Consider the following 15,106-nt stretch of genomic DNA (forward strand, 5'->3'; position numbering starts at 1 on the left):
TTGTTTCCATATAAATGCATGCTAATTGAAGAGTTGCTTTAAGTCACTCCATCTGCATCTGCACACCGGCATTAATCCCCAATTTTCTGTCCTAGAAAACCCTGTTTTACATGGATCACCACCAGCTTCCTGCACCAAAGTGGACTGAACTGGCTAATCTGATTTCTAGCTGCATGGACTATGAGCCCACATTCAGGCCTACGTTTCGTGCCGTTATCCGTGACCTCCACAGCCTCTTCACACCAGGTTGGTAGACGCCTCAAAAACTAAACTGAAGTTGTAAAAACATAACCAGAAACATGAATGTAGTATCTTCTGGGTCACAACATTAAAAAAAAATAATGTGGAAGTGCCTTAAATCTGGATTCTAGCTGAAGGCCACCAGATGGATATAGCTGTGGATGCAAAAAATAAAACAAACTTCCGGTTTCATAGAAGTGGGTCATATTGAATGCAAAATTAAGTCTCTTTTTAAATCTTGGTCATCCGTAGTATTTACCCTGGGGTCGGTCTGCCTGCAGTTTCACTGTCAGACTCACCCCTCCACTTCACAGCTGGTTTTTACATGATCCTGATGACAAAAAAAGAGATTTCACAAGTGTCCATTATCCCTCAACTATGATTCATGCCTGGGGAGGCCAGACAAGTCCAATGTCTTTTCCATCCAGACACAAGAGTTTTCTCCTTTCTTTCTTTCTTCCCAGACTATGAGTTGATCGTGGACAGTGACATCCTGCCAAATAGGACAGTGGGCTCTGCGTGGGCATCTGGTGGGTTTGACAATCAGGATCCAGCTCAGTTTGAAGAGAGACACCTCATATTCTTACAGCAGCTGGGCAAGGTATGATAAATGTGGAGGTTGAGGTATTTTTGAACAAAATGTGCATTCAAAAAGGATACAGTACAATTAAAAATCAAACTATGAATAAACAACGACGGCTCAATTATTTGTTCTTCTGTTCAAGGGAAACTTTGGCAGTGTGGAGATGTGTCGATATGACCCACTGCAGGACAACACCGGAGAGGTCGTGGCCGTGAAGAAACTTCAGCACAGCACCGCAGAGCACATGCGAGACTTCGAGCGGGAGATCGAGATCCTAAAATCTCTTCAGCATGAGAACATCGTCAAGTACAAGGGTGTTTGCTACAGTGCAGGTACTTTTGATCAACGTCTCTGTAGCTTGGTTTTTCTCTTACAGAAACAAAGTAAGCAGGCTGTTTTACATTTTCATTAACTAAATGCATGGTACAAACATTTTCTACTTTTTTATCTTATGTGGGAATGGAAAAAATAATTCTACATACATATTTCTTAGTATCCTCCCCCCAGTGTGGCTTCATTATGTCCTCCTACAATTCGGTTACAGATGAGCATTTTGTATTTTGGAAATTTTCCTTCCTTCAGGTCGACGAAACCTCCGTCTCATCATGGAATATCTTCCCTTTGGAAGTCTGCGAGATTACCTCATAAAAAACCGAGAGCGAATCGAGCATCAGAAGCTTGTCCATTACACTTCTCAGATCTGCAAGGTACTGCAGACATGGCCAGTTTGTCCCTTGTTTGTTCGTTTTTCTGACCAGTTAAACTAGTGATAAAATATAATTGTTTGTTTTTGTTACATCTTTACATAGGGTATGGAGTACCTATCAAGTAAGCGGTATATCCATAGAGACTTGGCAACACGAAATATCCTAGTGGAGAGCGAACTCAGAGTAAAAATCGGGGATTTCGGCCTCACCAAAGTCCTGCCTCAGGACAAAGACTACTACATGGTGAAGGATCCTGGAGAGAGCCCCATATTCTGGTCAGAATATGTTTGTTTTTTAGAATTTAACTGTGATCCTCTTCTCTATTTTTAGTTTAGTATAGCCTTATAAATTAACTTCAGAGAAATCTGGTGACCTGGTGTGCTGCTTCACAGGTATGCCCCCGAGTCTTTGACTGAAAGCAAGTTCTCTGTGGCGTCGGATGTCTGGAGCTTTGGAGTTGTACTTTATGAGCTCTTCACCCACAGTGACAAGAACTGCAGTCCTCCTGCAGTAAGTAATACATCATACATACAGTGCATTTCAAGTTTTTATGTGTGTATAGAAAGAAAAAAGAAAGTAACTTTAGAGTTTTAAGAGCACATCTCTGTGTGCATTACCAAAATCCACTCATTGCACCCTGACATCTAACAAACAGATCAACATTCCATTTTTAGCAGGCAGTATTGCCTTTTGTCTTTTGGGCATTGCACCATAGTGGTTTTTTTATTCTAGTTAATAGTGGAGTAGTGTTGTGACCTGACTCACACCTGGACAATCCTTGAGTCACACCCTTCAGGTTAACTTCATAGCTTGTAGGAACATCGGTTAAAAAAGGTTCTCATGTTGAAAAAGGAGTGTGTGGAAATCGCCTCAAAATCTTTGTGAATTCAGATTTTCTTTCAGACCTAACAGAAATGAGCTAGTCTGCTGTTTTGAAGTAACAGGTACAACACAATACATAAGATGGTGTTCAGAACGCACACATATCAGATATGTATTTTGTTTTTTTAATTTTACACCTGACCAAACTAAACATTAGTTTTCAAGGAGTTTTCATATGCCTGGAAAAATGGAGCAATCATATTTAATCCCCTTCATAAATGCATAGGGCAGAGTTTCAGGTTTATATCTGTGTTTAAATAAAGTTTTCGTTTAAAAGTAATTTATAATCATTCATGGAGGTTTGTTTTCTTTTATGCCAATATATATTCCAAGTGAAGCCCTAGTAAGCTATATAAGAGTTACTACTAGTAGGTGTCCAAGGGGGAAAGAGTATGCTGATAGTGGCCCCGTCAACAATCTGAAACAGATTGGAAGACATTTTGTTTAAAAAATGCAAAAATTAACCCCATCAAGAGGTCTTTTTCTCTCCACCTATACAGCAAAAAAACCCCAAACAAAATAAAACAAACTGGAACACATGCTGTTAGTTTTAATCCATCAGTTATTGAGTTAACTAGTTAGCTTGTTTATGATAGTGAGTAGTGAGTGAGTATATTACTGTCTAAACTTGGTTATTTTGATATCCAGCTTGAGTGAAATAAAATGAACTCAGTTAATTCCTTTAATCTATTAAGACAGAGCATTTTTACAATAGCATTTAGTCATCGCCAAAGGCTCATTGTGAGCCAGGAAATCCCTTCAAACACAAAAATGCTAAATAAATTTGAAGGAACCCCCTCCAACTGAACAACTGAACAAATACGTCTTCACAGACCTGTCAGCATGTGTCTTTTGGAGAATGCATGCCTTTAACATCATGCAGTGATTCATACTCTGTAAAAAAAACAAAAAATCATAACATTTGAACCCTGACAACAACTGAAAGGTTATCTGACTGCTCCAGGAAAAAAAGAGGCTCTTTTTCAAATCAAATCAATTTATTTATATAGCACCTTTCACAGGATAAAAACCACAAAGTGCTTCACAGTAATATAAAAACAGAAATACATAAAATACATCAATAATCAAACATACAGCACAAATCTAATTAAAAGCCAATCTAAATAAATGAGTCTTAAGCTGCTTTTTAAAAGAATAAATGCAATCAAGGCAACGTAATAATGGAGGGAGAGCATTCCACAACCTGGAGGCCACTGCTCTAAAAGATCTATCACCTCTGGTCTTAAAACGAGTTCGTGGGACTACCAATAGCCTTTGATTAGATGATCTCAGGCTGCGAGAGGGAGCGTGGGGTTCTAAAAGATCAGAAATGTAGGCAGGGGCATCACAATTCAAAGCTTTAAAAGTCAGCACCAAGATTTTAAAATGAATTCTAAAATGTACTGGGAGCCAGTGTAATGAACTGGCTCCCAGTTTTTCGTGTCTTAGTTAAAAGCTTTGCAGCAGCATTCTTTTTGTTTCTCCCTCCCTCACCTGAAGCATCGCTGAGTCGAGGTGTGCACATAAATGCACTTTCCAGGTAGAGCGTCTGTTTCCAGAGAGCCCGAGATAGGATTCTTTTTTTCTTTGGGGGGGGGGACATTATTTTATTAAAATTAATCATTAAAATTATTAGACGTTTAAGTGTATTTTTTATATTTTAGTTATACTTTGTTGATTCACTAAGTGACTTTATATTTTGTAAAGGAGAGGCTGGTTCCAGTCATGCCTAGTCTTAGATTAGATTTCAGTTTGCTTTATCTGTAAGGATATTCTTGCGCTTTCTCAAGAGCTTAAGTTTTATTTAGCTTAAGTCATATGGTGAAAGCCAAGCTATTTGAAACATTTTTTCCTCTCCTCCTGCTCAGGTTTTCATGGCCATGATGGGGAATGACAAGCAAGGACAGCTGATTGTCTATCACCTCATTGAGCTCCTCAAATCAGGCAGCAGGCTGCCTCAACCCCTGGGATGTCCTACAGAGGTATCATCGTGCTCTGCTGTTTGTTCTTTTGTTTTGGGGTTGTTTGTTTTTCTTGTCAAGTTATCAGCCCTAACAAATTTCGACCAGAACATAGACAAACTGATTGGACGGCTTTATTCCCAAGTAGTTGCTTAGTTACACATCAAGCAATTGTATCTTTAAATTGAAGTCATGCTTTTCTCTGCCACTCTATTAGGTACTCCCTGCCTAGTACTGGGTTGTATGCCCTTTTGCCTTCGTGGTTGGCCTAATTCTTACAGTAAACTCAGTCATGTTAGGGGAATGAGTTTGACATCATTAGAACTCTGTAACGTGGTCTTATCATGCTCTGAGCTACTATTACAAAATGGGTACTAGAGCAGGGCGATATGACCAAAAATATTTATCACGATATACATTTGAAAATTTGTGATAAGGATATAACTGACGATATAATTGACACTAGACAAAATACTTTACAACTCCACAACTTTATTAGTGCAAAAAACCCCATCAATGTATTTTCACTTAAACAAGTAGCTGTTTTTTATGTGCATTAAAGTTATATAAAAATGTAACAGTGCAAATTCCTTGCTGACAATCTAACCAAAAGGCATTTCCAGTGGAAACTGGCCGGCATATCCTCAGCATAACCATGTATAATATCCACAAAACTTAAAAAGAGGTTATACACACACACAATACGGTAATATTATGTTGAAGCACAGTACGTATCACTCCCCGAGGCTCCTGCCGTAATGCTCCGACAATCCATCAAGCGGTGCGGCTTCGTAGCTTAGCAAAGTCGTACTAAAACATTTGACAGATTTTCGAGCGCCGTCTAACACATAAAATCGTTTCGAGGTCAGTAAACACAACCAGAATTCATACATAAGGCACACAGGATTATAAGGGGCACTGTCGTATTTTCCAAACAACACGGTAATAACGACGACCGGCTAGCATGCGCTACCAAAAATAGTGCTTTGTTGTGTATCTGACGGACGAAAGCTAAACCAGTTCCACACCACTGAAGTTGCAGCACTTTTACAAACCACTTCTGGTTCATCCGTTTCATTCAACAATCCACTTTCGCTCTTCTCATTCTGCGTCACCGCCATGTGCGTATGTAAACATAGGCACTGCGCATGCGCGTTTTACCCATATTCTATCACGATATTTCATTTTCCTATCGTTGCCCAAAATTACACCGGTATTACCGTGAACGGTATGATATAGCCCAGCCCTAATGGGTACACTGTGGTTGTGGCTGTGAATGTTATAACTTGAGTACAAAGCAGCATAGGAGTTTGAAATTGATCCCATAGATGTGCCTACTAGGAGGCTGAGGGAAGCACTGATGACTACCAGTGGTTTCTGCAGGTGTGTGACAATCCCAGCCTGTCTGGCATCAACAGCTGTGCCACATTCACAGTCACTTAAATCATCTTTTTCCCCATTCTAAGTTCAGTTTGAGCTTCAACAAGTTGCCCATTGAGAATAGTTTAGACATTCAAGAGTTTTGTTGTTAGTCATCAGGAAAATCAACAGAAATCCTTCTGAGGATTGTTATGACTCCGTTTCCATATCAGGAATCAAATCACTACCAGTAGTTTTTTGTTTGTTTGTTTGTTTATTTGTTCGTGTCCTACTCTTTTTCAGATACATGAAATCATGGAGGAGTGCTGGGACAAAGACCCTGGTTTGCGCCCTTCTTTCAAGGAGCTGGCCCTGCGCATCGACCTGTTCAGGGACAGTAAAGCGTTTTAAATTCACCCAAAGTGCCCTGCTCCTCTTCACCCGAGATGCTCTTAATGTTATTGCCCTACTTGTGGCAAAGGGACAAAGCCCAAAGTGAGGTCCTTCTCCTGATGGATCCCAGCATGTGGCAGAGCAGCTTGCAAATGGAAAAGTTGAGGTTTGGAACGAGAGCCTGCTTATAAACTAGTGCCTTTTAAGCAAGGTGCCCCATGTTGGCCCACAGCACAGTGGAAATGGAGGAGGAGCTTGGACGGTTTGAAAGTGGAAGGTGATGTTCCTGAATTCTGAATCTGTTTGGTCAAATTTGTAACAGAAAAGTTTTGAGGTGTTAGACTGTGAGTAGACTGTTGCCAGGCCTAAAGCTACAGATGCTTGTTGCGAACAAGTTTTGTGTGCAAGCGTCTGTTTGTGTGAGAGTGAGTGCCTGTTGTGTCTATACAAACAGCTAGCAGGGCTAGCTCTTGCCATTTCTTGTCCTTGTCCAACCAGAGAAATAGACAAAAGCTGTTTTTCTATCTATGTTTGTATATACCTACAGTATATTTGTGTATATATGTCCAGTAAAATTTTATAATTTTGTAAAATTAAACTAAATATTATATTTGAACTGCCATGTTATTGTAAATGAAGTATGTGCAAAAATTACTTTAAGAATTGTTTTGTTTGCAATGTAAGAGGTTGTGTGAAAATTAAACGGTATAATTCAACTGTGTATATGTTGTGCAGATTTTTTTTGTGTTCAGTTCCTTTTAACGCCATTTTTCAGCATAAAGTATCGTGCTGTTAATAGGGCCAGTTATTGGATAGTGACAAATGAGAACCTTCCAAGCAACAGCAAAAAATAAATGACTGAAGATTCACAAACATTTACACCAGTGTCTTTGTCAATAACCCAGGTAAGAAAGTCACATAAAGCTGATTCTGGAAAGAAGTCGCTTGGAAATGTTGCTCTCACTGAAAATGCTGCCTTGAGATGAAGGGATCATCTGAGATTGGTGTCAAGGTGATTAGTGGATGTGTTCACCAAAGTCTTTGATTCCCTGTGTGCTGTTACAGATTTTTCTCTTAAGATGTGCTTCACATGGCTCTCTAGATTAGACTCTGCTGCTACTCATACAGTACTTTGTTCTGATTTTGTGACACCAGCAAAAAGAGAGAATAGGTCAAAAATCCAGAAATAACTTCTTTGGAGTCAAATAGTGATTGTTTTGTTTTTTTAATAAAAAGATCACATTCTTTATTTTACTGCTGTTTTCGTTTTTTCCTCCTGGTGTAAGTTGACGTCCATTGGCTGCTGATTCAAACTGCTAAAAGCTATAAATAGACTTTGCGGAAAAGGTCACACCGATCTCTTTACAAAGGAACCTTGCATGTAGCTTTCCACGGTAAATATGAATCGCTCTTTACATGTCTAATTGCTTTTTACTTGCTAATTCAAAAGCAACAGATAATACAACATATATGGAAATTGATATTTTATTTTGAAATCCGGATGACGACGTTTGAGCTGTGACTTCGTACTCGCTAATGATGGTAGGCGGACTTTACGTGTTTAAAGCGGACGTTAAAGGTTGTGAGCTGTCGTGGTTTTGATAACTGCGAAGAAATCTTTAAAGTTGAATGGCACACATCCCAACGGTAACCTCTTTCTGTCCTCTCAGTCACCACAAACGTCCAAATGAGAGTGCACTTTAATTCCGAGGAGAGCTGGATTTCACAGCGCAGATGCGACTTCACCACACTACATAAGCCGGTATGTTAGCAGCAGATATTCCGAGAAGACCCGGGGAAGGACGTTAGCTTGGCAGGTGATTTTCCACTTTTTTCTGTTTATGTCAATACCTTTAACGTAAAGGAGACGCAGTGAGTGTACCAGCCTTGTAGACAATAAGACAAATGATGCTGATCGAACATTATTTTAAATGTTTAGTCCGCTCATTGGGAGCTAAGCTTGTGAAACCCGGCTGCAAATGTTAGAAATGTTAATGTTAGAAATAAATATTTTTTAAAAACAACAACAACAATAGGGATGATACAATTTTAACATTTAAATACCTCTAAAAAGACTCTTTAACAAGCGTGAGGCATATAAACTTATAATAATTTGAAATGTAAGATAAGCATATTCGCAAAACAAAAACATGAGCATGTTCCTGTCTGTGTACGTTTTATAGAATAATTATTAGCAGTTATTGCAGTTATTATAGCCACAGCTTTTACAAGAACACTAATGTATATTTAATAAAATTAATATGAACAATATTCTCACTCTCGGATTTTCCTCCTCAGATAAAGATGATGCAATTAAATGTAACAAAAGTTTTAATACGCAAGACTTAAATACCCTCCTGCACATACCATTAATATTTAATATAAAATGAGCTCAAATTTCAACAGCACAAAGTGCTATCAGTTTGAAAAATATCAGTTTAAATAAATATCATATCAAACTCAGAAAAACCTCTGCTTTGAAGATGGACTTTTTTTGTTTTCTGTGAAGCATAATCGGCATCGAGTCACCCTTTTTTACCCACATCTCCGCATCAGCATACAGGGAAGGAGGTTCATTTATGTCAGCAACAGACTCTCCGGTTTGAAGGTTGTCCTGTTTGTTTGCTTTAACAAGCAGATTCCTCATCTGAATACGCCACTGTGCCAAAAACATTTGATTTGCCAATATTATCTTGATAAACTGGCAAAATCACAAGTGAAGCGCACAACAGGTCACCAACTGCTGTTTCTCTAACAAAATACATTAGAAAAACAAGCAGAAAAGTCCTTCACAGCAACAGTTTCTGCATGATACCTGCTTTTTAGCTTAAAATGTAGGAATTCTTTTTCTTAAGTAAAAGTCATAATCCAACTTAATACATAGTAGCCTACAGCGAGAAGAGACAAGAGCTTTCAGAGGGGGTTGTGCCACCCCATACACTCCCTTTAGACACGCCCCTGTGTAGTCACTCATACAGTTGTATAGTTTTTCACTTCTGAGAAGTTTCTGATCGCCGCCGTAACTGGAGATTTTTTCATCCGCAGGAAAAAAGCCTGCAGATAATTTTTAAAAGATGAAGTCCAGAAAAGTTGAACCCCCCGACGGTGGGTATGGCTGGGTGGTGGTCATGTCAGCCTTCTTCACCATGGGCCTTACTGCTGCTGTTCTCAAAAACTTTGGACACTTCTTCATTGAAATCCAGAATCACTTCGGAGTACAGGCCAGCACCACCTCTTGGGTGACCTCCACAACAATTGCTATGCTTCATCTAGGAGGTAAATAAGTGGTTTTCAATCTGTTGTTTTTAAACCAAAGGCGTTTTCGTAGAGCCATTGTTATTCTCTCTGCAGCTCCAGCAGCCAGTGCGATGACCTTACAGTTTTCTCAGAGAGTAGTCATCATGCTTGGAGGCTTGCTGGCTACCTTAGGAATGGTGCTGGCTTCACTGGACCTCAGTTTGCCCTGGCTCTACCTCACCATGGGCATCCTGCAAGGTAGCACACCCGGGACATACTCTAAATCCTACAAAGCAAATTGAACCATTTTGAGGGTTTGAATGAAAAAACTAACCTTGTAAACTGATTTTTAGGGCAGAAAAGAAAAGTATCACTGCTACTAAAAGTTCAATATTTTGTGATTTTTGAGGATAATCGTCACGTTCCATTTCATGTTAAGAAACATGTTTTTCCACCAGCAGCACTACTACTACAATTGCAATGGACTCTTTTAATGTTTGCATTTTGAAACAGACAAAACAGCATGAAATGGTATGCAAAGACTTACAGTGACACACACATGTCCTTAGAAGTGACGCGCTACAATTAAAACGAATCTGGGACATGTAAGTAATGCTAATACTGGCAGACCTGAGTCTTGTAAAAAAAAATAGTGGGTGGTTAATAATTTTCATCATCTCTATTTCCAGGAACAGGTCTTTCCTTCTCCTGGATCTCTGCCAACAGCATGGTGAGCCACTACTTTGTACGATGGCGTCCCATTGCCTTTGCCATCGCCAGTTCAGGTGAATGCGTTTTTGCTGTTATGTTCAGTCCGTTCTTCAAGTGGCTCATTGACACCTACAGCTGGCGGGGTGCTTTGCTCATCATTGGAGGCCTTCAGCTGAACCTGTGTGTGTGTGGTGCACTCATGAGACCCCTGAAGAAGACCACGAGACCTGCACAGGACACCAAAGACAGTCTAGAGGGAGATGCAACCACACTCCTAGCCAAGAGAAGGACCTTCTTCCAGTGCTTCCTCATGAGAAAACCTGAATTTTTTCTGTACATCCTGTTTGCAATATTTTCAGCTGCAGGGTTTTTCATCCCACCTCTTTTTCTGGTCCCCTTTGCTAGCAGCCTGGGTATGGATAAGTACTGGCCTGCTATGATTCTTTCTGTTCTGGCTTCAGCTGACCTGGCAGGGAGGCTGATTTGTGGGTGGATCGCCAACATGAGGCTGGTAAGAAACCTGCAACTGCTCACCATGGTGGCCACTCTCCTTGGCGTGGTGCTCCTGCTGCTGCCCATCAGCCAAAACTACTGGGCCATTCTGGTGTTCGCCTCACTCTACGGCTTCCTGTTTGGCTGTGTGGTGGCCATTCACGTCACAGCTATTGTGGACATTGTAACCCTGGAGTGTTTCGACAGTGGACTCGGGCTCTTTATGCTTTTAAGGAGCATTGGAGGTTTCACTGGTCCACCTGCTGCAGGTAATGCGGATTATCAATTATGTTTTTTGTTATTTGTTATGGAACTACAAATGTCGCAAAACAATTTTCTGAATGAGGATCATTTAGTGCTTTTTTATTTCACGTTTTGACTTTGATGAATTTTACTGCAGTTTATTAAAACCATCTTTGAGATCATGTGCACCAGGCCAGTGAAACTGCCCTTTCCATCAGGGTACAGACATTTAACTCATTTAATCCCTGAGATAGCTTAATATAACAAAAAAAATGCAATCTCAACAGTATCTCTTAGTTTCTCTTATCAATAAAGACATGCTGCTGTGGTAAATAAATGAAAACATGGCTCTTTGGGCTTAAATTCTGAGACGTATATGTGTAAATAAAAAACTTAGTTACTTTGGTCAAGTATAACTGGCCATAAAGGGGAGGTCTTTATCTATTGGAAATATGTAAACTGAATGAAAATAGAGTTAAAAGTCCAAAATTGATGTCTTAATTCTCATTTTACAAAGCCATCCAGTGGATCAGATTGGAGTCTTCACCAGTCTGATTCAGATTCTGGAAAAGACTGACTTTAATATGAAATGTTGATACTTTTTGCTAAAGATAGAAATGCACTCAAGTTTAAATATAGTAGAAAAGTGCTATATAAGAACTAGTTCATATGAAGATAAAGCCTGACACACAATTTCATTTCAGCTTAGTTCAATGAAATTAAATTTTATTTGTATAGTTATTAAGATAAGATAAGATAAGATAAGATAAGATAAGATAAGATAAGATGACCTTTATTAGTCCCACAGGTGGGAAATTTGTTTCGTTACAGCAAAAGTCCAAAGTTATGTAGCAGAAATGATATAAATTCAGGGTGCAGGTTTTGCTGACATAAAAGCGGCACTAGCTCCTTTACCTTTGAAGTAAACCTAAACATTTTGACAATTATGTGTGTCGGAGCTGCTGCTGTGCATAGCTGTGATCTCATGGCTCCAGGTGCACTCAGCAGTTTGTTAGCCACATCTAGCAGATGTGAACTGTTCAGTTAAACATTACAGAGCAGATACAAAAAAATTTAAATTTTTTATGGTCATTAAATATTTAAATCTGACGTGACATGATCTTGTTGGCTTTTATGTCAAATAATAAGACTGCTTGTTAGAAGTCATCAAAGAACAAAACCTCTTTTACAGTAAATGTCTCAAACATTTCTCTGCATGAACGCATACCCGTGTTCATTTATTCATCAGCACTGGTGGTGTGATGTTTCTTCTTGTCCTGGATTACTTGTGCAGGCTGGCTGGTGGATTACACAAACAACTACAGCGTCGCCTTCTACCTCTCGGGCGTCTGCCTGATTGTGTCCACAGCGTTTGTCGTCCTGGTCGACCGCCTGGTTCATAAGAGGAGAGAAGCAGCAGAGCCTCAAGTTTATTGTGCCATCGACCAGCAGGAGGATTGGGAAACGGCAAAAGCCGAGTCAGACACTGTTACATAAAGGGAGAACCCAGCAGAGTTGTGGGGTGCATACTGTTTTTTAGGGGCACATACTGATATCAGCGGATATTTTTTCATGTATTTTTATAAATAATCTATATTCACAGATAGTGATGTAGGAAGGTAACTGCATCACCTGGAAATTTCATTTCACTAGAATAACCAAGCATGGAATCCTCTATTATAGGATCCTAACAGATAAGTGTGGCATACTTGAACACAAACACAAAGAAACTTAGCTTTTTTAAATTATTTATTCAAAATAGAAAATTAGTACTTATGTGTAGAGAAAGCACCATCAGAAGCAGCACTCTTCTTCTTCCCGTCTGTTGTATCAGCTTTTCTTCTGTGCAGAATAGTTTCAGTTTCAGGATGTTTTAGTGTTGGGGTTTTTGTGTGTTCTGCCTGTTTTGAGATATTCGTTGGTGTTCCTGTTCAGAAATCTGCTTGCAGTTAAACTGATGGCCTTGCATCAGACTACTTGATATGATGGGGTTTTCAGCTCAGTCAGCAGAGTCAGTGTGACAACAAAGGATCCGCCAAAAACAACACTTTCACTTAATTTTCACTTGTTTGCTTCTCAGTGAGTATGTGTCGAAGCTCGTTTCCACCACTGACATAAAGCATTTATTGACAGGTAGATTTCACGGTAGATATCGCAAAATTCTGACAGACTAACTCAAACTTCTGTGTAAGGCAAACTTTTGAGATAATAATCCCAAACTTTGGGGTGATTTTTCAGTGTTGCTTCTCCTGTGAAGCAGTCTTACAATCCTGCTGTTCACAGCTAAACACGTGTTGCACGTTCACTGGCAGACTAGTTTAACTCTATTTTACTAACACACCTTTTTTGCAGTCTAACAGTTGAAAGAGTTAACTGCAGATACTGTGATCGATTGCAGATAATTTGGCTTACAGTGGAATGACTTCTTAATGTACTTCATTCTTTGACCTGAAAGCCTTTGTCAGTTATTTAGATGTCACACCCCAAACAGCTTCTGGTTGTTGGCACCTCATCTGAAGCTGCTTATTTAAATTTTATGCACTTGAAGAAGTGAGATAAATGTAGAGAAGTCTCTGCATTTTCCATATGATTAATCTGCTATTATAAAAATGAGTACAAAATAACTGCTTTGCCATTTGTAGAGCAAATGAGTGGTTACTCTACAGACAAAAAAATCCAGCTATTTAGTTTTCTGCCAGCAGATAGGTGATTTGACCTAGTTAAACAGGTTTTGTATGCCCTGTGTGAGATGACCTGGTGAATTTATTCCCGTGCTTTTCAGGTCTCATTAGGCTTTATTCTTCTGTGTTCAATCAGAGAAATGAACCAGCTTATTACTCGAATCCCTTAACAGATTTTAAGACACACCAGGGAACAGATATCACAAAAAGGAGCTGTATTGTTTCAGCTTGAACTTTTGTGCAGTCACACATTTTGTAATCAGAATTGTATAACCCATCGTTAATGGGCTGCAAACTTGTGACACTATAATTATCCAAAGTTAGCCCGGAGGACCACGTCATCTGAGTAAAAATAAATACTTTGGTCTTTAAAAATAAAACAAGCGGAATTACCAAACTGAAACACTGCAGCTGTACGTCTGTAGCAGATGTGAGGCAGGTCTTCATCTGCAGAAGTGACTGAAAGTAGTTCCAGCAGAGTTTAAATAACAAGGCTGATGATGTCCTGAGGAACTCATTCCCAAAATTCATCTGTTTCTTGGAGGGGGGGTGGCTGCTGAAGCAAATCTCATATGGTACCAAATTAGCCTTTATAATTCCAATAACTACCTCAAGCAGTATATTATTTAGTTAACATTACACAAGCAGGAGTAAACTGTATATATGCTGGATGGGTTAATACCGTAGACTTTAGATTCTTCCTTTTAGCAATAAGAATGAATAGTTTTTATGGGGGGAGTGCTACACTAGAGTCCCCATCTTTATCAGGTGACCCAGGAAAGCGGTGTGGCTCAGTGAAATGCTTTTAAGAGGAAGAATCTATTTTAAGAGGAAAAATAATTACATCAGAGTCATAATTGTTGGTTTTTGGACCTTTAATGCAGTTGAAAATGTTATAATCGTGGCGATCATGGCTCAAGAGTTGGGAGTTCGCCTTGTAATCGGAAGGTTGCCGATTCGAGCCCCGGCTTGGACAGTCTCGGTCGTTGTGTCCTTGGGCAAGACACTTCACCCGTTGCCTACTGGTGGTGGTCAGAGGACCGGTGGCGCCAGTGTCCGGCAGCCTCGCCTCTGTCAGTGTAAACATGCATTGTGGTTTAAAATCAGCAAGCCTCATTTCTGTCAAATCAGAAACATATTTTATGGTGCAGTTTTTATGGTATATGTAGTGAACTGTAAATGTTCAGACTTGAAAAGATGACACACAGCTACTGCAGCTAATTAGCCATCACAGTTCAGGTTACTTTTTTTTTTAAGCACACACTTTTATATATCTCGTGGGTACTTCTGCCTGCTCTTCTATTTTCCCCAGAGGATTTGACAAAGTAGATGATCCACGTGTTTGATTTGGCACCGACTTTTACATCTGATGCCCTTTCCGACACAACCATCCCATTACACAAAAATCAATTATATGCATAGTTTTTTGGCAAAATGTCTTATTGAGTAGTTTACTAAGCGTATCTTGTTAATCTTCATACAAAACATGTACACACTTTGGAGAGAATGCTTTTAATACATTCATTTTTCCTACAGACAAATACTTTAGATTAGAAAAACTGATTTTAAATGAGGACTACCTACTTTGTTACTACATTAAAAAACATTTTCAAATAA

General features: G+C 39.4%; 2 protein-coding genes across 2 annotated transcripts in view; both read left to right on the top strand.

Annotated features, from left to right (window-relative positions):
• The window catches only part of jak2b (Janus kinase 2b), a 28,026-nt gene extending 20,747 nt beyond the window's left edge, over positions 1–7,279 (top strand). Inside the window, exons 17-24 of the mRNA XM_080895121.1 lie at positions 96–246; positions 705–841; positions 966–1,155; positions 1,406–1,530; positions 1,633–1,805; positions 1,923–2,040; positions 4,281–4,394; positions 6,036–7,279. Of these exons, the coding sequence (XP_080751247.1) occupies positions 96–246; positions 705–841; positions 966–1,155; positions 1,406–1,530; positions 1,633–1,805; positions 1,923–2,040; positions 4,281–4,394; positions 6,036–6,143 (1,116 nt within the window). The 3' untranslated portion in view covers positions 6,144–7,279. The remainder of the gene's footprint in view (positions 1–95; positions 247–704; positions 842–965; positions 1,156–1,405; positions 1,531–1,632; positions 1,806–1,922; positions 2,041–4,280; positions 4,395–6,035) is intronic.
• A 375-nt stretch (positions 7,280–7,654) lies between these two features.
• LOC308403554 (monocarboxylate transporter 13) lies at positions 7,655–13,892 on the top strand. The gene is made up of 5 exons (XM_080893084.1): positions 7,655–7,942; positions 9,171–9,401; positions 9,477–9,620; positions 10,052–10,834; positions 12,103–13,892. The coding sequence occupies exons 2-5, from the start codon at positions 9,200–9,202 to the stop codon at positions 12,303–12,305; spliced, it is 1,332 nt and encodes a 443-aa protein (XP_080749210.1). The 5' UTR covers positions 7,655–7,942; positions 9,171–9,199; the 3' UTR covers positions 12,306–13,892.
• Positions 13,893–15,106: the final 1,214 nt, after the last annotated feature.

Source organism: Rhamphochromis sp. 'chilingali' (genome assembly GCF_963969265.1).
Source record: "Rhamphochromis sp. 'chilingali' genome assembly, chromosome: 10".
Taxonomy (NCBI): domain Eukaryota; kingdom Metazoa; phylum Chordata; class Actinopteri; order Cichliformes; family Cichlidae; genus Rhamphochromis; species Rhamphochromis sp. 'chilingali'.

Bases quoted from the DNA above. Each gene is read 5' to 3' on its own strand.
- LOC308403554 (XM_080893084.1), top strand. From the start codon at position 9,200: ATGAAGTCCAGAAAAGTTGAACCCCCCGACGGTGGGTATGGCTGGGTG. The intron at 9,402-9,476 runs GTAAATAAGTGG...TTCTCTCTGCAG, and splicing joins TGCTATGCTTCATCTAGGAG to CTCCAGCAGCCAGTGCGATG. The intron at 9,621-10,051 runs GTAGCACACCCG...CTCTATTTCCAG, and splicing joins CACCATGGGCATCCTGCAAG to GAACAGGTCTTTCCTTCTCC.